Source organism: Hemitrygon akajei, chromosome 3 (genome assembly GCF_048418815.1).
Source record: "Hemitrygon akajei chromosome 3, sHemAka1.3, whole genome shotgun sequence".
Taxonomy (NCBI): domain Eukaryota; kingdom Metazoa; phylum Chordata; class Chondrichthyes; order Myliobatiformes; family Dasyatidae; genus Hemitrygon; species Hemitrygon akajei.
Window position 1 is genome coordinate 204,576,328 of NC_133126.1, and position 24,680 is coordinate 204,601,007.

Sequence of the window (24,680 nt, forward strand, 5' to 3'; positions counted from 1 at the left end):
TCGGTGCTTGAATCAGCTGAACGTCAGTTGATTTTTCATCGTCAGACCCCAGCTCCACCACTTCAATATAGCCCAAAGTACACTCCATCCACAGCCACTGCAGCTGTAACTGCATTCTCGAGAGTCCAGTTCACCGAACCCTTTTGGATACTACAAAAATGCCAGGTTGCACAGACTGTTCAAAAGCACAATTCCAAAAGGGAAATTACAGGCTGCAAATTGTAGTGATCATAGTGCAGAGAAAGTATATTTAGTAGAATAGTTAGTAGCTTGGTTATCTGCCCACAAAATGTCACCATGTCTTGCCAGCATCATCTTGGACCACCAGTATGTTGTCAAATTGCAAAAGTATTAGCTGTAAGGAGAGGTTCGACACACTTGGGTTGTTTTCTCTGGGTGTCGGAAATTGAGCAATGGAGCTACATAAGTACATAAAAATTACTGAAGACCTAGACAGAACAGGGTGAAAATGGCAAACACTAGAGTATAGAGGTTGATGTTCCTAGAATGTTACAGCACAGTACAGGCCCTTCGGCCCACAATGTTGTCTTTACCTTTTAACATACTCAAACTAGCCCTCCATTTTTCTATCCATGTGCGTATCTGAGAGATTCTTATATGTCTCTAATGTATGTGCCTCTACCACCACCCCTGGCAAGTGCAGGACTTGCACGGTGAAAGGTCAGGCACTAAGGTGTGGGGTAGAACAAAGGGATGGGGAATATTGGTGGATAATTCAGAAAACGCAGCATCACAGTATAATAGCATATATGAGCATAAAAAAAGCCTTTGGTGCATTGGCCTTTATAAATCAAAGTATTGAGTACAGCAGATGAGATGTTATGTTGAAGTTGTATAAGACATTGGTCAGACTTAATTGGAGTACTGTGTGCAGTTCTGGTCACTTATGTACAGGAAAGATGTAAATAAAGCTAAAAGAGTACAGAGAGAAGTTTAGAAGAACAGTGCCAGGACTTCAGGACCTGAATTATAGGGAAAGGATGAATAGATTTGGACTTTATTCCCTGAAGCATCGTAGAATGGGAGGTGATTTGATATAAAAAGATACGCAAAATCATGAGGGGTATAGATAGGGTAAACACAAGCAGGCTTTTTCCACTGAGGTAGGGTGAGACTAGAACTAGAAGACATAGGTTAGGGTGAAAGGTGAAATATTTAAGGGGAACATAGGAGGAACTTCACTCCAAGGGTGGTGAGTGTGGAATGAGTTGCCACAAGAAGTGGTGGATGTGGGTTTGATTTAAACATTTTATGAGAAATTTGGACAAGTATGTGGATGGGAAGGGTATGGAGCCCTGTGGTCCAGATGTGGGCGATGGGACTGGTCAGAATAACAGTTGGGTATGGACTAGATGGGCCAAAGTGACTGCTTGCGGTACTGTAGGACAAACTCCTGGGAATAAACCCAGCCTATCCAATCAATTTTACAAGTGAAGAATGTCATTTTTGACAAATCTCTTCTGCACTCTTTCTAATGCTACCAACATCCATCCTGTAGGAGACAAACTATATACAAGTGTAGCCAGGTATGGGTACAACACAACATCCATTTTTTTTAATATAAGCTCGAGATTCAGCAGATGCTGGAAATCTTGAGCAGCACACACAAATTGCTGGAGGAACGCAATAGGTCAGGCAGCATCTATGGAAATGAATAAACAGTTGACATTTTGAGGTATGATTCTTCATCATGTGGTCCTGATGTAGGATCTCTCCCCAAAATGTCAACCGTTTATTCCTTTCCAATGTTTTTATACTTCATGACAAATGCCATTTTCACTGCTCTGTCCATTCATGTCTCCAGTGTCAGGGTGTTAATAACTTTAACTCAAGGGTTGCCCTGCACACCAAAATTTCTACAGTGCCAGTCATTATTGCACATGTCCTGTTAAGGTCAAAAATAGGTCTATCAGTTTGTGTGGTACACTGTGACCTCAAAGAAGACAGCAAACAACCTACTAGGAGAACAGTGCATTGAGCAGCATTTGTGGGAGAAAGGAATTGTTGATGTTTTGGGTTGAAATCTATCTGCAGTCTCTTGTGTTTCTACAATTTTGTCAAGTTTGATACACTGCATTATCCACCGGGGTAATGAACTTTGCTCGTATGTAAGCCTGATATTGGGGTGTATGTGTTAGCATCTCTAGTTAAGGGACTTGTCGTGTCCATTCTGGGATTGCTCACTCACCTTTGGGACCTATTGGACACTCATCTCTTATCTGTAGTTGTCTGACTGTCTGCATGCGATAACAGCCACACCCCAGTACACTGTCTCAACAGGCAGGCTAAAATAGGCGAGGGTAGCTGGCTGGCCTCTTACCCTGGTGAGATAGGAACATGTCTGTCCCAGCACATGAAATCCGACTGGACAGAGATCCACAGTAGGATCCAATGCCCAGGAAGGCGGCTCTATAATGCTTTGTGGAGAGAAAAGGGCATGACAAGACACAGAAGTAGTCATGGTCATCTACTGCAACCAAAGAAGACCCCAGTTTACGACGACTACTTGTACCACTGGACCTGGACTCATGAGAGTGGACCTGCCCCAGTGCAATGGCTTTTCCACTTTAAAAACTCTCCCACAGTTTTCCCACCACATTTGGATACGACAGACAACCAACAAACCTGATATTCCTACTCAGACAACTGATGTTCTCCATATTTATTGCTCATTTATTCATTATTATCATTTTCTTTTCTTCCTGTATTTGCAGTTTGTTATCTTTTGCACATTAGTCATTTGCCCGTTTCTGTTGTGAGTGGTTCTTCATTGATTTTGCAGTGTAATTTATAATGATAAACAACAGTAAACAAAACATCAATAAAAACATTTACTCACAATTTAAGCGTATTGAACATTTTCTGACAGATCTCACGCACATCATCTTCATTTTTTGAGGCTGAGACTTCCTGAAGAACATCTCCAATGGCCTCAAATATCTCATCCACAGATTCAAAATCAGCAGCACTGCTGTCCAGCACACCTGAGAAAAACAAGGCATTGCCCTCAATTTGACTGATTCCACAATGCAAACCAGGTAAACTGCAACACACAGACAAAGTAAACCATAGAAAGCTGGGGCACTAACGGTAGTGTAGCTGTTAGCACAACGCTATTACAGCTTGGGGCATTGGAGTTCGAGTTACAATCCTGACATTCGCTGTGAGGAGTAACTGTATGTCCTCCCTGTGGAATGTGTGGGGTTTCCCCACGTGCTCTGGTTTCCTCCCATGTTCCAAAGACCTACTGGTTAGTAGGGTAATTGGTCCTTACAAATTGTCCCATGATTAGGTTAGGATTAAATCAAGATTGTTGAGGTTGCTGGGTTGGCTTGGCTTGAAGGGCCTGTTCCACGCTATATCTCTAAATAAAATAAATAAATTTAAATGCAGACAATTGTGAGGTTTGCAATTTGGTAGGATCAATCAGCGTAGATGGTGAATGGTAGGGCACTATAGAGTGTGCTAGAACAAAGAGATCTGGGAATACAGGTACCTACGATCAGAGTTTATTTCCCACTGCTGTCTATAAGGAGTTTGTACATTCACCCCATGACCTTGCGGGTTTCCACCCACATCCCAAAGATATACAGCTTAGGGTTAGTAAGTTGTGGCCACGCTTTGTTGGCACTGGAGGCATGGTGACACTTGTGGGCATTTGCCAGACCTCACTTGGAGTATTATGAGCAGTTTGGGCCCCTTATCCAAGAAAATTGAAAAAGGTCCAGAAGAGGTTCATGAGAATGATCCCAGGAATGAAAGGGTTAGCGTATGAGGAGCATTTGATAGCTCTAGGCCTCTACTTGCTGGAGTTTAGAAGAATTAGGGGGATCTCATTGAAGCCTTTCAAATACTGAAAGACCTAGATAAAGTTGATGTGGAGAGGGTGCTTCCTATAGTGCTGGAGTCTAGGACCAGAGGGCACAGCCTCTGAATCGAGGAACATCCATTTAGAACAGAGATGAGCAGGAATTTCTTCAGTCAAAGGCTGGTGAACTTGTGGAATTAATTAACACAGAGGCCAAGTCATTGAGTATTCTTAAAGCAGAGTTTGATAGGTTCTTGATTAGTCAGGGCATCAAAGGTTATTTGCAAAAGGTAGGGGAATGGGATTGAAGGGAATAGTAAATCAGTAATGATCGAATGACTAATTCTGCTCCTATGTCTTATCACTGCAGGAAATGTACTCAAGCTGAAAACCGATGTTCCCAAAAGAAATTAGTGTCTCAGTAGCACAGGTACACAATAAGAAATAAAACACAAGTTACCTTAAAAATAAGATTTACAAGTCAAAGATTACAAGTTTTACAAATTCACACTGATAAAATGGAAGTGCAAGAATTACCGTAATATCATACAGTAATGGGTGCACATTCACACCGTGAAGAAGTGATGGTGTAGGATTCACAGGGTGTGGTGAACAGAGGTTAATAACAGTCTAACAGGAGGTGGTCATCACTTCCCTGGCTATAGGTTGACTCATATAGAGCCTAAAGACTGAGGGAAAGAATGACCACATAGAGCACTCTCTGGAGCAGCACAGTTGTCTTCGTCTATTACTGAAAGTGCTCCTCTGTTCAGCCAAGGTGGCATGCAGAGGATGAGAAATATCACCCAGAATTGCCAGGATTTTCCATAGGGTCCTTTGTTCTAGCACAGCCTCCAGTGTGCCCAGTTTAACTCCTATAACAGAGCCAGTCTTTCTAATCAGTTTATTGAGCCTGTTGGCATCACCCGTGTTGATGCCATTGCTCCAGCACACCACCACACAGAAGATTGTACAGGTGACAACAGGCTGGTGGAATATGTGAAGGAGAGGCCTGCATACTTCAAAGGTCCTCAGTTTCCTCAGGAAGTAAATGCAACCCTGGCCCTTCTTAAACACAGTCTGTGTTGGTGCTCTGCTCAAGTCTGTTATCCAGGTGCACCCCCAGGTCATCACCACCAATAGTAACAGAGAGCAGTGCAGGCTTAGTCTTCCTAAAGTCTATCTCCAACTCCTTTGTCTGACTGATGTTGAGCTTGCACCATTCAACAAAGTCCTCCACCAGGGCCCTGTATTCATCCACCCATCCCCTCCCTTTATAAACCCAACAATTGTTGATTCATCAGAGAATTTCTTCAGGTGACATGACTCAGTGTTGTATCTAAAATCCAAAGTACACAGGGTAAACAGGAAGGGACCCAATACAGTCCCCCACGGGGCCCCAATACTGCTTATAGCCATGTCTGACACACAACTCTGAAGCCACAAAAGCTGTGGTCTGCCAATCAGGTAGTCCATTATCCAGGATACAATGGAAGTGCCAACCTATAATGAATGGAGCTTTTCCCCCCAGCAATGAGGGCTGTATGGTATTGAAGGTACTAGAAAAATCAAAAAACATGGTCTACACAGTGGTGCCCTGCTTAGCCAAATAGGAGTAGGCTCTGTTTAGCAGGCAGATGACAGCACTGTCAACTCCACTGTGCTCCTGGTAGACAAACTGCAGGGGATCAAGGGCAAATCTGACCAGGGGTCAGAGGTGAGCCAGGACCAGCCTCTCTAAGGTCTTCATGATGTAATGAGCTCAGGGCCACTGGATGGTAGTCATTCAAGATTTTCAGTCAACCATTCTTGGGTACTGGGGCCACATATGATGTCTTACACACAGTTGAGAACCTTTCCAGGCTGAGACTCAGATTGAGAATGCACTGGAGAACTCCACACAGCTGCTCAGCACATTCCTTCAGGACCTCGGGGTTCACACCATCAGGTCCCAATGCTTTGCCAGATCTGAGTTTCCCCAGAGCCCTTCACCTGCTCAGTAGTGAAGGTCAGTCCATGATGACTGGGTGAAAGGCAAGGCTGGGGGAGGTGAAGATTGGAACAATAACAGTTGGTAGTGGAGGTGTGTACTGTAGGTGCTGAGGAAGTAAGGGATTCAGATAGCGGTAGCCTGTGTTGTTCATCCAAGTGTTGAACTGGAGGAGGGGAGAAAACATTGTGTGCCTGGGCACCAAGGCTCATAGCCTTCTATTTTTCCAAGCTCCGTGTACCTATCCAGGAGTCTCTTAAAAGACCCTATTGTATCTGGCTCCACCACAGTCACCAGTAACCTATTCCACGCACTCACCACTCTGCATAAAAAACTTACCCCTAACATCCCTTCCATACCTTCTTCTAATCACCTTAAAACTATGATCTCTCATGTTAGCCATTTCAGTCCTGGGAAAAAGCTTCTGACTATCCACACGATCAATGCCTCTCATAATCTTATACACCTCTATCAGGTCACCTCTCATCCTCCATTACACCAAAGAGAAAAGGCCAAGTTTAATCAACCTATTTCTCATAAGACATGCTCCCCAATCCTGATAACATCCTTGTAAATCTCCTCTACACTCTTTCTACAGTTTCCACATCCTTCCTGTAGTGAGGAGACGAGAACTGAGCACAGTACTCCAAGTACGGTCTGACCAGGGTCCTATATAGCTGTAACATTACCTCTTGGCTCTTGAATTCAAACTCACGGTTGATGAAGGCCAATGCACTGTTTGACTTCTTACCCACACAGTCAACATGCACAGCAGCTTTGAGCGTACTATGGACACGGAACCCAAGCTCCCTCTGATCTTCCAAACTGCCAAGAGTCTTGCCATTAATACAGGTAGTCCCCGAGTTACGAACGTCCAACTTACAGACAACTCGTACTTACGAACCGAGGAAGGAGAACACCGTCCGCCATTTTAAGTCGTTGCCATTGACACTGTGTTGAGTGTTTAACTTTGTATTTGGCTTAAATTTTTCTTAGTAAGATTCACCCTGACCCCCCCCCCCCCCCCCGCCGTTCTGGTCGGCTGGTGACGCAGTGAGATCAGTGAGTTCGATCTAGGACAGACCGCTCTCGTGCCGGGTTGATGTCAATCCAGTGACTCCTGTACCATCCGTGCCGGGTTGATGTCATGCTCGCAACTCGACCTCGTAAAAAAAACACTGCCACCTCCAGTTTAAATACCCACGCAGAATATTGTGGAGGATCAAATACCCAAACCCAGCACAGCCCCCACTTGTCCCATTTAGCCTGTCTCAATGCGGTGGTCCTTAGGACCCAGCGGACCTCAAGAGCTGGCGGAGCGCGGGACCCACCGCCCGCAGTGTTTCTGTTCCATTGACGGGAAGCGATCACAATTGAAAATAAACTGGAAATAATAAAGCGTTTGGAAAGACGTGAAACACCACCAGTCATTGGAAAAGTGTTAGGCTACAGTCGGTCAACGATCGGAACAATTTTAAAGGATAACGGATAAAGTGAGGCTAATGGAGCATGTGTAACACCCTGCCCCGATGAAAGCTACAATTATTACTAAGCAACGCAGTGGTTTAATTATTGGAATACATACGTCTCTTAAGTGTTTTATATGCATAGAAAGGTAAAATATATACTATATACGAAGACAAACGTTTGACTAACTGATGCTAAATAATACCGGATGTACCGACTTACGTACAAATCCGACTTAAAGATGGACTCAGGAACGGAACTCGTACATAACCCGGTGCTATAATCCGCCTGTGCTATATTCTGCCATCATATTCGACCTACTAAAATGAAACACCTCACACTTATCTGGGTTGAACTCCATCTGCCACTTCTCAGCCCAGTTTTGTATCCTACCAATGTCCTGCTGTAACCTCTGACAGCCCTCCACTCTATCCAAAACACCTCCAACCTTTGGGTCATCAGTAAATTTACTAACCCATCCTCCACTTCCTCATCCAGGTCATTTATAAAATTTACGAAGAGATGGGGTCCCAGAACAGATCCTTGAGGCACACCACTGGTAACAAACCTCCATACAGAATATGACCCGTCTACAACCACTCCTTGCCTGCTTTGGGCAAGCCAATTCTGGATCCAAAAAGGAAGGCCCCCTAGGATCCCATGCCTCCTTACTTTCTCAATAAGCCTTGCATGGGGTCCCTTATCAAATGCCTTGCTGAAATCCATATACACTACATCCACTGCTCTACCTTCATTATTGTGTTCAGTCACATCCTCAAAAAATTCATTCAGGCTCCCAAAGCATGACCTGCCTTTGACAAAGCCATGCTGACTATTCCTAATCATATTATGCCTCTCCAAATGTTCATAAATCCTGCCTCTCAGGATCTTCTCCATCAACTTACAAACCACTGAAGTAAGACTCACTGGTCTATAATTTCCTGGGCTATTTCTACTCCCTTTCTTGAATAAGGGTAACAACACCTGTAACCCTCCAATCCTCCAGAACCTCTCCCATCCCCATTGATGATGCAAAGGTCACTGCCAGAGACTCAGCAATCTCCACCGTCACCTCCCACAGTAGCCCGGGGAATATCTCGTCTGGTCCCAGTGACTTATCAAACATGATGCTTTCCAAAAGTGCCAGCACATCCTCTTTCTTAATGTCTGTATGTTCAAGCTTTTCAGTCTGCTGTAAGTCATCCCTACAATTGCCAAGGTCCTTTTCCATAGTGAACACTGAAGCAAAGTATTCATTACGTACTTCCATTATTTCCTCTAGTTCCATACACACTTGTCTACTGTCACACATGACTGGTCCTATTCTCTCACATCTTATCCTCTTGCTCTTCATATACTTGTAGAATGCCTTGGGGCTTTCCTTGATCTTGTCCGCCAAGGCTTTCTCATTGCCGCTTCTGGCTGTCCTAATTTCATTCTTAAGCTCCTTCCTGCTAGCCTTATAATCTTCTAGATCTCTATCATTACCTAGTTTTTTTAACCTTACTTAAGCTTTTCTTTTCTTCTTTACTAGATTTACAACAGCCTTTGTACACCATGGTTCCTGTACCATACCATCCTTTCCCTAGCTCATTGGAACGGACCTATGTAGAACTCCACACAAATATCCCCTGAACATTTGCCACATTTCTACCGTACATTTCCCTGAGAACATCTGTTCCCAATTTTTGCTTCCAAATTCCTGCCTGATAGCTTCATATTTCTCCTTAATCCAATTAAACACTTTCCTAACTTATCTGTTCCTCTCTCTCTCCAATGCTATGATAAAGGAGATAGAATTGTGATCACTACCTCCAAAATGCTCTCTCACTGAGAGACCTGACACCCTACCAGGTTCATTTCCCAATACCAGATCAAGTACAGCCTCTCCTCTTGTAGGCTTATTTATATACTGTGCAGGAAACCTTCCTGAACACACCTAACAAACTCCACCCCATCTAAACCCCTTGCTTGAGGGAGATGCCAATCAATATTTGGGAAATTAAAATCTTCCACGACAACCCTGTTATTATTGTATCTTTCCAGAATCCGTCTCTCTATCTGCTCCTCAATGTCTCTGTCACTATTGGGTGGTCTATAAAAAACACACAGTTGAGTTATTGACCCTTCCTGTTCATAACTTCCACCCAGAGAGACTCAGAAGACAATCCCTCCATGACCTCCTCCTTTTCTGCAGCCATGACACTATCTCTGATCAGCAGTGCCACACCCCCACCTCTTTTGCCTCCCTCCCTGTCCTTTCTGAAACATCTAAAGCCTGGCACTCCAAGTAGCCATTTTTGCCCCTGAGCCATCCAAGTCTCTGTAATGGCCACAACATCATAGCTTCAAGTATTGATCCACGCTCTAAGCTTATCTGCTTTGTTCATGATACTCCTTTGTTCATAGACACATCTCACACCATCCTTTGAGCATATCCCTTCTCTAACACCTGCCTATCCTTCTTCTCACACTGTCTACAAGGTATCTCTATTTGTGAGCCAACCACCCCTTTCTCTGTCTCTTCAGTTTGATTCCCACCCCCAGCAATTCTAGTTTAAACTCTCCCAATAGCCTTAGCAAACCTCCCTGCCAGGATATTGGTCCCCCTCAGATTCAAGTGCAACCCGTCGTTTTTGTACAGGTCACACCTGCCCCAAAAGAGGTCCCAATGATCCAGAAATCTGAATCCCTGTCCCCTGCTCCAATCCCTCAGCCGTGCATTTACCCTCCACCTCAATCTATTCCTATACTCTCTGTCATGTGGCACAAGCAGAAATCCTGAGATTGCTACCTTTGAGGTCCCGCTTCTCAACTTCCTTGCTAACTCTCTATAGTCTGTTTTCAGGACCTCCTCCTTTTTCCTGCCTATGTCGTTGGTACCAATATGTACCACGACCTCTGGCTGTTCTCCTTCCCACTTCAGGATATCGTGGATGCGATCAGAAACATCCCAGATCCTGGCACCTGGGAGGCAAACTACCATCCCTGCTTCTTTCCTGAGTCCACAGAATCGCCTGTCTGACCCTCTAACTGTAGAGTCCCCTATCACTGCTGCCATCCTCTTCCTTTCCCTACCATTCTGAGCCATGGGGCCAGACTCTGTGCCAGAGGCACAGCCACTGTTGGTTCCCTCAGGCAGGTCCCCCCCCCTCCCAAAAGTACTCAAATAGGAGTACTTATTGTTAAGGGGGGACAGCCAAAGGGGTACTCTCTAGTGTCTGACTCTTGCCCTTCCCTCTCCTGATTGTTACCCACTTATCTGTCTCCCGAGGCCCTGGTGTGACTACTTGCCTATCGAGCTGCATCTCCACTTCCCTAACCTGGTAGCTAAGGAGCTGCAGCTCGACACACCTGGAGCAGATCTGGCCGTCCAAGAAGCTGGGAGTCTCCCAGACATCCCACATCTGACACTCAGTACAGAACACCGGTCTCACAGACATACTTCCCATTCCTATTCTTCACAACTAACTTACCTCGCCTCGACCCATTGAGCCAAAGCCCTCCTACTCTGACTCCCTCTACTCCAACACCCGCTCTATAAATCCATCTTCTTTTTAAATTCTGCCCGCCGGCCTAACTCGCTGACGTCCAAGTGCCTGCGTGGTTGTACCTGCTCTCAATGGCACCATGCAGACTGCATTCCAAGGCTCTACAGCCTGACTGAAAGAGATTTGGCCAATAGCAAGCAAGAAATCTGTGAGACCTTAAGTTGTTAAGGAAAGCCTGTTGGGTGATTAAAAAATAACTTAGACGTGTGCTGTTATTTAGTGTAATGTCAAAACTGTCCTAGGATGGCAAATAATTTCCTTGTCAATAGCTGAAGGCAATGATACTGTTAAAGCATCATTTGCCACAAAAAAAAACTGACTCAAGTTACAACAGCGAAGTCACTTCTGGTGGAAACAGAACCGACAGTTTCAAAATTATGTTCATAAGACCATGTGACATAAGAGCAGAATTAGGCCATTCAACCCATCATGTCTGCTCCACCATTCCATCATGGCTGATTTATTACCCCTCTCTATCCCATTCTCCTACCTTCTCCCTGTAACTTTTCATGCCCAGACTAATCAAGAACCTATCAACTTCTGCCTTAAATATACCCAATGACTTGACCTCCACAGCCATCTGTGGCAATGAATTAAACAGTTTCACCACCCTCTGGCTAAAGCAATTCCTCACCTCTGTTCTACACGGATGTCCTTCTATTCTGAGGCTGTGCGCTCTGGTCTTAGACCACCCCACTATAGGAAACATCTACTCTACCTAGGCCTTTCAATATTCGATAATGCAGGATCAGTCCTGGCCGAAACAGAACCGATGCTTTCAAAATGTCAACTTGAACAGTATCAAAAGGGAAAGCTCTGAACCTTTGAAGAGGACGGGTGGTATAACCTGCACCAGCTTCAAATTCCAGCAAGACTTTAAGCCCATGGTTTGTACAGGTATTCTGGTGGTATTGTGGGCATCCAATTTGAACAGGACGGCTATATCATACACATTTGTCAATGTAAAGTTCCTTAAAGTTTTCATAGTTGGGGTTTAGGATCAGTGGGGTTAAACTCCCACCCTTAAATGCTCCCAATGGTGTGCATCTCAAATAGCCTCTGACAAACAAGTCCAGCTCCTGGATTAGCGACTAAACCCAGCAAAACTATTTCTACTGACAGGAGCAGGGGCAAAGGTGAGCTACCGGCAGCCTAAAACCAGTCGCTTTGGGCAGATGGGGCTTGTCAGCCATGGCTGGTAGCTCAACAAGGAGAAAGAAGACTCTGATCTCAAACCAACACTGCTCTACAACTATACCTACTCACAGCGAAGGATCTGGAAGTAAACCACAAGAAAAATCCAGAGCTAGACTTTTTTAAGGCAGTTCTGCATAGAGTTCAATGCTGACTGGTAATTCCTGCAGCACTGCAGGTGTCAAACTGTATTGGTCTCTATCATTCCATTAGATTTAGCAGTGTGAAGTCTCCAACAATCCCAACCATAGTGTTGGGGGGGGGGGGGGGTCAAAGCTGGCATTGCAGTCAAAAAGCCCGAAGAATTGTTCAGCATCCCTTATTTCCATCCCACAATCTCTTTGACCCATTACTGTCACAGGAAGGAGTTACAGGAGCATCAGGACTAGGACTGTCAGACTGGGTAACAGCTCTTCCCTCAGGCTGTGAGACTCATAAATACGCTGCCACCGTCGAGGTCTCGTCGCTAGGACAGCAAACTTTACCAGTGTTACACACTACATACATTTTGAAAAGTAATATTTATGGTTTGTGTGCCGTTTTGTGGGCGTACCATGGTCCAGAGGAACATCGTTTTACTTGGTTGTATACATGCACAGTCAGATGACAATAAACTTGAACTTAATTTCACCTCACAGGGGATGGGACCTGACGACCAGCCGTCTGCGGATGTCAGTGCGTCCAGACCAGCCTATCTATAATACTATAAGACAAAGGAGTAGAATTAGGCCATTCTACCTATCGCCTGTGCTCTGCCATTCCACCAAGGCTGATTTATGATCCCTCTCCTTCCTTCTCCCCGTAACCTTTGACACCCTAATCAAGAACCGATCAACCTCTATTTTAAATACACCAATGGTTTAATCTCCACAGGGGTTCGTAGCAATGAATTCCACACAGATTTACTCTATGCCCGGAGACGCGGCGGGATTCACCTCACAGGAGCCGGGATCTGATCTGATGACGAGCCGTGTCCCGGTGCCAATGGGCCGCCGGTCGGCCTGTCTGTGCCCGGGAACGGACAGCTGGAAGGCTGGATGCTGGGTGAAGAAAGAAGAGTCATATCCCCGGCCGCCGGCGGTCTCCCTCACCTGTCACATATTGGAAGAGCTCCGAGTCGATGTCGGGGAACTCGTGCCTGATGATCTCCACATAAGTCGCCATGTTCTTTTCACGGGCCAGCCGGGTCCTGTCACCACTGCGCCTGTGCAATGTCTCCGTTCCGCGTGGTATGCCGGGACTGGTAGTTCCACATCTTGAAGCACGAGACTCGATTGCCTCGAGACAACTTGACTACATTTCCCGGAGGGCAGAGCGGCCCGGCTGAGGGAGGCGGGGTTTGGCGGATGATTGACGGCGGCGGTTGCCCATCCCGGGCAATGTGGCGGGTCAGTCCGGGACGTCAGAAGTCTCCATTCCCAGATAATGGCGGAGCAGACACGATGGGCCAAACAGTCTAGTTCTGCTCTTATGTCTTATGGTAAGTCTGGGTGAGCCAATGTTCACAGTAATGGAAAGGTTGAGGCATCATGGAGTTACCCAACATGGGAACAGACCATTCAGCCCAACCCATCTATGCTAACCAAAGTAATACACAAAAAAAATGCTGGAGTAATTTAGCAGGCCAGGCAGCATCTATGGAAAAGAGGACAGTCGACTTTTCGGGCCGAGACCCTTCCGCAGGACTGGAGAAAAAAAGCTGAGCAGATTTAAAAGGTGGGGAGGGGAGAGAGAAACACACAAGGTGATGGGTGAAACCGCGAGGGGGAGGGGTGAAGACCTTGGAAGATGAATGGTGAAAGAAATACAGGGCTGGAGAAGGGGGAATCAGATAGAAAAGGACAGAAGGCCATGGAAAATAGAAAAGGAGGAGGAGCACCAGAGGAAGGCAATGGGCAGGTAAGGCGAGAGAGGGAAAAGGGGATGGGGAATGTCAGCAACTTTAGTTTACTTCATTAGCAGTTTGTAGAGATTTGGTATCTCGCCAAAACCTACAGCATACTTTCCATTATTTATGACATTTACCAGGAGTGTTGTGCACGGAGGGCCCAAGGATTCCACACATCATACATCACCCATCCCATAATCTCTTTGACCTACAACTGTCAGCAAGAGGTACAGGAGCATCAGGACTAGGACTGTCAGACTGGGAAACAACTTCTTCCCTCAGGCTGTGAGACTAATGTTTATTTGTATTTTAATTTGTGGTAATAATTTGTTTTGTCTGCTGTGTTGTTTCATTTGCTTGTATGTGTAGTCAGATGACAATAAACTTGAATTTGAACTCGAAGCTTCCGCAGATTCTGACTAGTTGCTTCACAATCTGGTCTGGAGGGGCCACTGCTCAGGATCAGAAAAAGCTGCAGAGGGCTGTAAACTCAGCCAGCTCCATCGTGGGTACGAGCCTCCCCATCAACAATGACTTCATCAAAACGTGATGCTTCAGCACCCACCCAGGACGTGCCCTCTTCTCATTGCTATCATCGATGATGAGGAACAGGAGCCTGAACACACACACTCAATGTTTTAGGAAAGCTTTTCCCCCAGCTGGGTGGCGAATGTAGATATGTCTCTATAAAGGAGGTGTAAGATGTAATTCTGCTCCTGTTTCTTATAGGAGAAGGGGGGTGAATTTGGATGATGAAGAGGAGGGTGGAAATTGGAAAAGAAAGGCACGCAGGGCGTGTGGGTTACCTGAGGTTGGAAAACTCAACATCCATTCAATTGCGCTGAATATAAGGTCATATTTCTTCTCGTTTAAGTTTAAGCTTAATTGTCATTCAATTATGCACATAAATACAGCCAAATGAAACAGCATTCCTCCAAGGCCAGGTGCAAATCACAGTATCAGCAGTCACACAGAGCACATACAATTAAGATAGCAGGAAACATCTTTATGCAAAAAACATCATCTAGCCCAAGTCCCTGAATGTCATGTTCTGTAGATTGATGTGGTTGGCAAGGATAAGCTGCAACAGTCTGATTATCACGCACCAGTCATCACACTCCCCTCAATGCTGCATTCATGCAGTGTAGCTCACCAGCTACTTTATCACGAATGGTATAAGGAACCGGACCTTATTGACTCTGGGGATTCCCATCCACCGCCACCAATCTCATTGTTCCCGCACCCCGCACCTCCTGTTTCTAACTCCTACCCAAAATCCACAAACCCACTTGTCCAGGTAGACCCATTATGGAGTTTACAGACTCCTTGTTCCTGCCCCACTGAACTCATATTGGCTTACCTCGACTCTTTTATCACCCCCGGTTCAGTCCCTTCCTACCTACATTCGTGACACCTCACACACTCTTCATCTTTTCAAGGATTTCAGGCCCCCATCATCTTATTTTTACCGTGGATGTCCAGTCCCTATACACCTCCATCCCCCACCAGACCAAATCAGTTCCCCTCCACCACCACTCTCCTCTGCCTAGTAGAACTTGTCCTCACTCCAAATCATTTCTCCTTTGGCTCCTCCCACCTCCTTCAAACAAAAGGGAGGAATGAATGGACAAGGGAGTGGCGTAGGGAGCAATCACTGTGGAAAGCAGAAAGTTGGGGGTAGGTGTTGATACGCTTGGTTCTGTGATCCCAGTGGAGGTGGCAGAGGTTTCAGGGAATTATGTGGTGGATGCAGAGGCTGATGAGGTGGTAAGTGAGAACAAGAGAAACCCTATCCCAGGTTGGGTGGTGGGAAGATGGGGTAAGAGCTGATGTGCATGAAATGGAAGAAATGCGGTTGAGGACAGCGTTGCTGGTGGAGGAAGGGAAGCCCCTTTCTTAGGATTAGGTCTGGTGGCCTTCCCGCTGGGGGATGGTGGTGTATAGGGACTGGACATTCATGGTAAAAGGCACTTATCCTTGCGAGCAGAACAAGCACTACACCTGCCCCTACACCACCTCCTTCACCACCATTCAGGGCCCCCAAACAATCCTTCCAGGTGAGGCAACACTGCACCGGTGAGTCTGTTGGGGTCATATACTGTGTTTGATTCTCCTGGTGTGGCCTTCTGTATATCAGTGAGACATGACGTAGATAGGGAGACCACTTTGCCAAGCTTCTACACTCCATCTGCCAGAGAAAGCAGGATCTCCCGGTGGCCACCCATTTTAATTCCACTTCCCATTCCCATTCCAATATGTCCATCCACGGCCTCCTCCACTGTCGTGATAAGGCCACACTTAGTTTAAAGAATGACACTTTATATTCCATTTGGGTAGCCTCCAGTCTGATGGCATGAAATAAACTTCCAATAATGCCCCTACCACCCCCTTCACCGTTTCCCATCCCCTTTTCCCTCTCTCACTTTATCCCCTTGCCCGCTCATCACCTCCCTCTGCTGCTCCTTCCCCCCTTTTTCTTTCTTCTGCTTCCTCCCACCTTTTAAATCTGCTCCTCAGCTTTTTTTATCCAGTGTTGCTGAACGGTTTCAGCCCGAAATGTCGACTGTACATAGATGCTGCCTGGCCTGCTGAGATCCTCCAGCATTTTGTGTGTGTTGCTCGGAACCAGATGGGTTTTGTAAAATTTGGGTGTGCCATTTTCATTTAACACTGTTTTAGTCTTGATATGTCTGAGTTTTCCAATGTCATTCCTGAACATTATCCAGCACCTTTATTAATTTGCTTTCAGTTGACTCTATTGCTGAATACTGGTGATCCGTGCATTATCGTGGGTGGCATTCCTTGGCTCATGATTTTCCACAACACAAACCTGTGTCACAAGTTTAATTGTCATTCAACCATCCATGAATACCACAACCAAACAAAATGCTGTTACTCAGGGTCCAAACACAGTACCAACAATCGTACTCAGCCCAAAGCCCAAATAAGATAGCAGTGGACATATAGTCACACCAGGAATATAATATAGTCCAAATCCCTCAGGGTCATGTCCTGTAGGTTGATGTCGTTGGCAAGCAGCAGTTGGCAGATGGTCTCAATCCAGCAGGTTTTCCACTGAGTGAACACTGGAGAGCAATGTCGTCAGGGAGGGCCAGCCCCCAACCCAGCATGGATATCTGCCATGCCACACAGCCTCTGGAACCTCCTCCCCTGGGCAGCTGCAACAGGAAACCCTGCAGCGTGAAGGCCTGGTCTGCCCAGCAATCCAGGCCACACAGCTCTCCGCCTTACTAGAAGTTTGCATTTGGTTTCTCCCTGGCAGTGGAGCTTGATGTGCTACACTTGAACTTTAAAGAAGCTTTTGGTAAAATATAAAAGAAAGGAGGTTTAGATGCAATTTTTCAGATGCTATTGAGACGACACCCAGAGTATAGTATGTAGTTTATTTATTCCAGATTGTTTAATGTTATCTCCAGTACTCACATGTAAAGGAGAACAAAATGTTGTTCCTCCAGATCTGATGGACAACAAAGAAGCACAATAAGATAAAGAACACAGTAATAAAGACTCAATAGTTACATACATTGACTGTATGTCCATAAAAGTGACACTAGGCACAGGATTGTCTGTACATAAGGTGACTGACAGGAAATGATAAAGTAGTGGAGGTTGAGGGTGTGGAGGGGTGGGTTAGTGGGTGGAGGTGTTGATCAGCCTTAAGATACTGCACGGTAAAAGGCCCTCCTGGCCCAGTGAGCCCATGCCACCCAATTGCCTCCATGTGTCCAATTAACCTGCTAAGGTTGGACTGTGGGAGGAAGCAGAGCACCTGGAGGAAGCCTGTTAGTCGTGAGGAGGATGTACAGACTGCTTGTGGCAGGATTTGAACCCATTTCACTGCTGCTGTTACAGGTTACACTAACTGCTATGCTACCGTTCCCGTTTACTGAAGACTGTTCCTGCGGAGAAGTCTCAGCTGATGGATTGTTGAGCTGAAAGAGTGGAACTGTGGAAGGAGCTGGTGCAGGCTATTCCAGTGCTCTGAGTTCAGAAGAATGAGAGGTAGTTTTGTTGCAACACATGGGCATCTTACTGTGATTGACAGGTTCAACGCTCATAGGATTTTTCTTTTTGGAGGAATAGCGAGTACTGGGGGTGGCATGTCTTCAGAATAAAGTGTTTCCTAATGAAAACAGAAGTGAAGGACAATTTTTTTTCTCTCAGATGGCCCTTTTCTACCCCAGAGAGCAATGAAGGTGGAGTTTTTGAATGTACTCAATGTGTATATTTTTTTTCTCTCAGATGGCCCTTTTCTACCCCAGAGAGCAATGAAGGTGGAGTTTTTGAATGTACTCAATGTGTAAAGGTTCTGTACATTGTGAAGTATTCAAGTCAGTCAAAGGAATGCACTTCCTTTCCAGTCCTGATAAAAGGTCTTGACCTGAAACATTTCACTGTTCATTCCCCTCCATAGACGCTGCCTGACTTGATAAGTTCCTCCAGCATTTTGTACGTTGTTCCAGACTGTCTGGACATCATAGAAACCAGCCTCCCACCGTGGATTCTGTCTGTACTTCTCACTGCCTCAGTAAAGCAGGTAGGCAGATCAAAGACTTCACCACCACTCCCCCCCCACCTCTCTTCACTCCTCTCCTATTGCCAGAAGATACAATAGTCTGAAAGCACGTAAAACCACACTGAACAACAGCTTCTATCCCAGTGTTATAAAACCATTGAATGGTTTCCTAGTACAATAAATGGATTCTTGACATCACAAACTACCCCGATATGATCTTACACCTTATTGATTAGCTGCACTGTCCTTTCTCTACAGCTCTTACACTTTATTCTGCATTCTGTTACTGTTTTACCTTGTTCTACCTCAATGCACTGTGTAATGATTTAATCTGTATGAACTGTGCCAGACAAACTTCACTGTACATCTGAAAAACTTGTTTTGCATTTTGTTTATACAGCAGAGAAGTGGGAGGGGTCAGGAGGGGGGGAGAAAGAGGAAAGGGCAGGGCAAGGAGTGGGCAAGGGAAGGGTGTGGAGGGAGACAAGAGTTCAGGGAGGAGGAGAAGGGGAGGGTGGGAGCAGAAGTGGGAGGGTGTGGAGGGAGGTGGAGAAGGCAGGAAGGAGGTGGTGAAAGTGGAGAGAAGGAATGGGCTCAGATGACAGGGAAGAGGAAAGGAGGAAGAGAGGTGGGAAGAAGGGAGCTGGAGTTGAGGAGAGATGGGGATTGAGGTTACTCACATCCAAACTGCACTGTCTCTGTGGAGTGGGTTGCTCTCCAGAACAAATCTTTATTCCTGATTTTAACCGTACAGCTGAAGATATTGTGCCAGTTTGTGTTGTTTCTGTAATGCAAGGTCATATTGAAATGCCTTTTAGCTGTTTCCGGGTTGGGGGGGGGGGGTGCGTAACATTGATACAAGGTCACGGTGTAGTGAAGCAGCTCCGAGTCTCACCTCCCGACAGTCAGCAGTGAGGGAGATCACGGGACTGGAAGACTGAGAGGGACTGGAATCTGGGCAGGCTGGGAAGTTCTGAAAGTTTAAATGCCATTACATTAACTAACTATCTTTGTCTATTTTCACTGCTTCATGACGAATTGATGTGGTCGCAATGTGATTTGAAGAGTTCAGGATCAAGCACTGGGGAGAAGATTGGTGGGGCGGAGCAGACTCGATGGGCTAATCCTGCTCCTATGTCTTATGGTCTAATGTGACAATAATAAACCAATTCTAATTCCAATCTGCTGTACTTGCCTAGTCTGTAGCTTCTACTGACCCAGCAGTACCAGTGTAGATCATCTTTATCTGCCTCTCCACTTGGGGCAGTTAGTGATTAACAGTTAATGGAGATATCTGTACGTATAAAAATGCCCAGGATAATGACTGTAGAAATCTGTACACAATGAGGAGCCATTCTGCATAGTTTGGGCAAACCCAGTTTTTGACCCAGTACAGTAGAGCACAATACAGACCCTTCAGCCCATAATGTTGTACCAACAGTTCAACCTGCTCCAGGATCAATCTAATCCTTCTCTCCTACGTAGCCCACCTTTTTTCTTTCATCCGTCTGCCTGTCTTAAGAGTCTCTTAGCAAACACGAGGAAATCTGCAGATGCTGGAAATTCAAACAACAACACACACAAAATGCTGGGAGAACACAGCAGGCCAGGCAGCATCTATAGGGAGAAGCGCTGTCGATGTTTCGGGCCGAGACCCTCTGTCAGGACTAACCGAAAGGAAAGATACTAAGAGATTTGAAAGTAGTGGGGGGAGGGGGAAATGCGAAATGATAGGAGAAGACCAGAGGGGGTGGGATGAAGCTAAGAGCTGGAAAGGTGATTGGCAAAAGTGATACAGAGCTGGAGAAGGGAAAGGATCATGGGACGGGAGGCCTCAGGAGAAAGAAAGGGGGGGAGCACCAGAGGGAGATGGAGAACAGGCAAACAACTAAATATGTCAGGGATGGGGTAAGAAGGGGAGGAGGGGCATTAACGGAAGTTAGAGAAGTCAATGTTCATGCCATCAGGTTGGAGGCTACCCAGCCGATATATAAGGTGTTGTTCCTCCAACCTGAGTTTGGATTCATTTTGACAGTAGAGGAGGCCATGGATAGACATATCAGAATGGGAATGGGACATGGAATTAAAATGTTTGGCCACTGGGAGATCCTGCTTTTTCTGGCGGACCGAGCGTAGGTGTTCAGCGAAACGGTCTCCCAGTCTGCGTCGGGTCTCACCAATATATAAAAGGCCACACCGGGAGCACCGGACGCAGTATACCACACCAGCCGACTCACAGGTGAAGTGTCGCCTCACCTGGAAGGACTGTCTGGGGCCCTGAATGGTGGTGAGGGAGGAAGTGTAAGGGCAGGTGTAGCACTTGTTCTGCTTACAAGGATAAGTGCCAGGAGGGAGATCGATGGGAAGGGATGGGGGGGGACGAGTGGACAAGGGAGTCGTGTAGGGAGCGATCCCTGCGAAAAGCAGAAAGGGGGGGAGGGAAAAATGTGTTTGGTAGTGGGATCCTGTTGGAGGTGGCAGAAGTTACGGAGAATTATATGTTGGACCTGGAGGCTGGTGGGGTGGTAGGTATTGGTGGGAGTCTCTTAAATGTCCATAATGTATCTGCCTCTACCGTCAAACCTGGCAGGGATTTCCACACATCCACCACAATCAACGTGTAATGGTTCTGTACATTGTAAAGTAGAAATATCATCTGGAACCTGACCCAACCCAGGAAAAGTGTGGCCTGAAATGCTTTAACAAAACTAGTCACTCCCCACCACTGACACACAGTGGCAGCACTTCAGACCATCTACATACTGCACTGCAGTAACTCACGGAGTCTCCTAAGATAGCACCTCCTGCTGGCTAAAGGGCAAGGGCAGTGAGAGTATAATAAAATTAATATTAATAATCATAATACCAATCCATTACCACGATAGGACAATGGATAAGCATCTGGATAAACAAGCAAGAATAACTTACTTAGTAGATATAGCTATTCCAAACACATAGCATACAGAAATCAATAAGTGAAAAACACCAGAAATGTGCTGAATTAAAAAATAAATTGAAAGACTGGAACATGAACGGGGTATACATTGTCCCGATAGTAATATCTACAACTGGTATCATCCCAAAGTCACTACACAACAGTATTAAACAATTTGGCCTACATTTATGTAAATTTTCAGAAAGCCACAATACTAAAGACCACTAGAATAGTCCGAAAGTTCCTAGAAGTTGAGAAAAGACTGTGCTTGACTGTGCCCATACCTCAGGTTTTACCAGCTCGAGCTGAGAAATAATAAAAACAGTAATAAAGCTATGGCACAAGATCAGGCCATTCGGCCCACAATGCTGTGCCAGAACAAATAAATTAATAATCACACATCTCTTTAAAGTCATCAGTGTTTCTGCCTCTACCACCGCCACCCCAGGCAGCAGATTCCAGGTACCCACAACTCTCTGTGTAAAAACACTTGCCCTTCACATATCCTATGAAATTAGCCCCTCCCACCTTAAATACTTGCCGTCTGCAATTAGACATTTAAACCCTGGGAAAAGGATATTGTCTGTCTACCCTATCTATGCCTCTCATCGTCTTATAAACCTCTATCAGATCTCCCCTCTGCCTCCGCCACTGTTACTTAATAATAATTGAGTTATAGAGCACTTTTCATACAGACAACATAGTTCAACTTGCTGTACACTGGGATGAAGTGCAAACAGGAAAATAAAAAACTAAACATGAAAATAAAAGACAAAAGAGATGTTCATTAAAAGCAAGGTTAAATAAATAGGTTTTGGACTGGTGTTTAAAAGTGTCAATTGAGACTGCATCCCTTACAGTTTCAGGTATTGAATTCCACAGTTTAGGAGAGTAGTTCAAAAAAGCTGAGCTGCCAATTATCTTTTGAGGAAGATTGTTTACATTTAGGAGACCGGTGGAAGAAGACCTGAGAGCTTGAACAAGATTACAAAACGGAAGTGATTCTGTGATGTCCTCTGTTATGGAGAACACTACTGCCTGGAAGCCACACAACCTCTGGCAAAGTAGCCACCACTCTCTGTATAAAACACCTATGTCTGACGTCCTCTCTATACCTTCCTCTGATAACCCTAAAATTATGCCCATTCCTATTAGTCAGTGCTGCCCAGGGAAAAAGATCCTTACTGCCCACTCTTATCAGTGCATCAATGCACTGGGAGAGTCCGGGCTTCCGGTAAGATGCCAGTGCACGCAGATGCAGCGGTCTCTGGCTCCAACAGAAGGTGCAATTGTTTGTAGTTAATGTGTCTTTCTCACAATCACAAGACATTGCTGGGCATTAAGAACAGGTCTACCCCATTAGTGATGAGGTCCCATTAGGTCGATCAGTCCCATTGCACGATAGCATTAGAGCTGGATTAGTTGTGAATTGTGTTGCAACCTACTTCAACCACCCAGAGAAAAAGGAACCAAAGGTGGTGCATGGAGGCAGGGCGTGATCCAAAAAACGGTCTTGGATGTTTATCTGACAATCGCAGAACCCTGTTGGACATTGGTAACGTGGAATACTGCAAGTTAAGTTTACGTTCATTGACGAGACTGATGGCAGGGAGCTGCATGGCCTCGGTTGTAGTGCAGACTAGGGCCTCATGCCACAGGGTCGCTTGTTGCAGCTGCCCCAAGGGAGGAGATTCTGGAGGCGGTGTGGTGCAGTGTCCATGCTGGATTGGGATTTATCCCTCCTTTCAGTGCTGCTCTCTAGAGTTTGCTCAAAACAAGCAGGATTGTGTTCGTCTGCGGCTGCACTTGCTTTTAGTTTGTCACAATCGGATTGCTGCAAGTTTATTCTTGCTGACAACATCCCATGTGCCACCAATCTATATATTTATGTGACTGTATGTTTTGTGCGGTAGCGGGGTAGAGATACGTCTCTACCAAAGGAGGTGTAAGGCAATTCACCCCTCTGCTAGCCTGCAGGTCACCCTTGAGCAAGGTGTAGCACCTGCTTGGCCCCCTGATCAGGGTCACTTGAAGCCATGGGAACAACTGGTGGATGGTCGTATATGCATTGCACAATTACTTGTTATGTGACCACTGACGCCAGGCAGACAATCTCTGAAGAGTACTGATAATAGCTGAGGTCACCGTCTTGTAAAGTCACTGCACAGAAGAAAGCAGTGGCAAACCACTCTGTAGAAAAATTTGCCAAAAACATTCATGTCGGACCATGATTGCCGACATCATAGGACATCATAGCTAATGATGATGTGGCTTGTGCTGTGTGTGACTGTTGGTACTGTGTTTTGTATCTTGGCTCTGGGGTAACACTGTTTATTTGGCTGTGTTCATGTATGGTTGAATGACAATTAAACTTGAACTTAACAATAAAGTTTTGAACATTTTTACACCAGATGACAGGGAAGTTAATGCATTTTCCTATTCCCCTGAGAAGGTGGTACTGAAATACTTTCATGAACCAGTACAGTTTTAAGTGCTGTTTTAATCAGCTAGATGTGTGAGGTTCTGAAGCTGCGGCTCTGTAAATGAACACTAGGGGACATCACCAACACAATTTACTGAAGGAGCATTGCTTGTGTGCTGTGGAAAGAGGAGACAGGGCCAAAAACACAGGTTTTATCATCCTGTCAGAACAGTCTCTGCTGCTTTCTTTTTATCAGTTCTGTCACATCTGTAAGAATCTAATCTAGCAGAGAGTTTGAAGAGAATTCATATCTCCCCAAAGACTGACAAAATTCTACAGATGTACCATAGAGAGCATTTTAACTGGTTTCATCAGTGGCTGGTATGGAGGGGCCACTGCACAGGATCAGAAAAAAAGCTGCAGAAAGTTGTAAACTCAGCTAATTCCATCTTGAGCACTAGCCTCCCCAGCATCGAGGACATCTTCAAAAGGTGGTGCCTCAAAAAGGTAGCATCTGTCATTAAGGACCCCCATTTTCCAGGACGTGCCCTCTTCTCATTGCTACCATTGAGGTGGAGGTACGCACACTCAACATTGCAGGAACAGCTTTTTCCCTTCCACCATCAATTTCTGAAAGCTCAATCAACCAATGAACACCTCAATATTTCCCTCACTTTATGCATTAGTTATTTAGTTTATATTTATATATGATTTATTATTATGTATCACAATGTACTGCCGCTGCAAAACAATAAATTTCACAACATTTGCCACTGATATTAAACCTGATTCTGATACAGTTCTGGTCACCCCATTACAGGAAGGATGTCGAGGCATTGGAGAGGATGCAGAAGAGGTTCACCAGAA

General features: G+C 45.5%; 1 protein-coding gene and 1 long non-coding RNA gene across 5 annotated transcripts in view; one reads left to right on the forward strand and one right to left on the reverse strand.

The window, feature by feature from the left end:
* Nucleotides 1-24,680, reverse strand: part of abcf3 (ATP-binding cassette, sub-family F (GCN20), member 3) — a 182,753-nt gene that overhangs the window by 153,833 nt on the left and 4,240 nt on the right. Inside the window, exons 1-2 of one of the 3 annotated variants that reach the window (XM_073041713.1) lie at nt 13,123-13,245; nt 2,861-3,005 (exon numbers count right to left, since the gene is read on the reverse strand). In XM_073041713.1, coding sequence (XP_072897814.1) covers nt 2,861-3,005; nt 13,123-13,195 — 218 coding nt within the window. In that variant the 5' untranslated portion in view covers nt 13,196-13,245. Of the gene's footprint in view, nt 1-2,860; nt 3,006-12,966; nt 13,088-13,122; nt 13,246-24,680 lie in introns of those variants that run through there. The other 2 variants (XM_073041714.1, XM_073041715.1) reach the window with 2 other exon arrangements.
* Nucleotides 13,400-23,735, forward strand: LOC140725795 (uncharacterized). Of its 2 annotated transcripts, none has more exons than XR_012098463.1 (3): nt 13,400-13,511; nt 18,355-18,477; nt 22,340-23,735. It is a non-coding gene; the product is annotated as an uncharacterized lncRNA (long non-coding RNA). The 2 variants fall into 2 exon arrangements; XR_012098462.1 differs by lacking the exon at nt 22,340-23,735 and adding an exon at nt 19,522-19,637.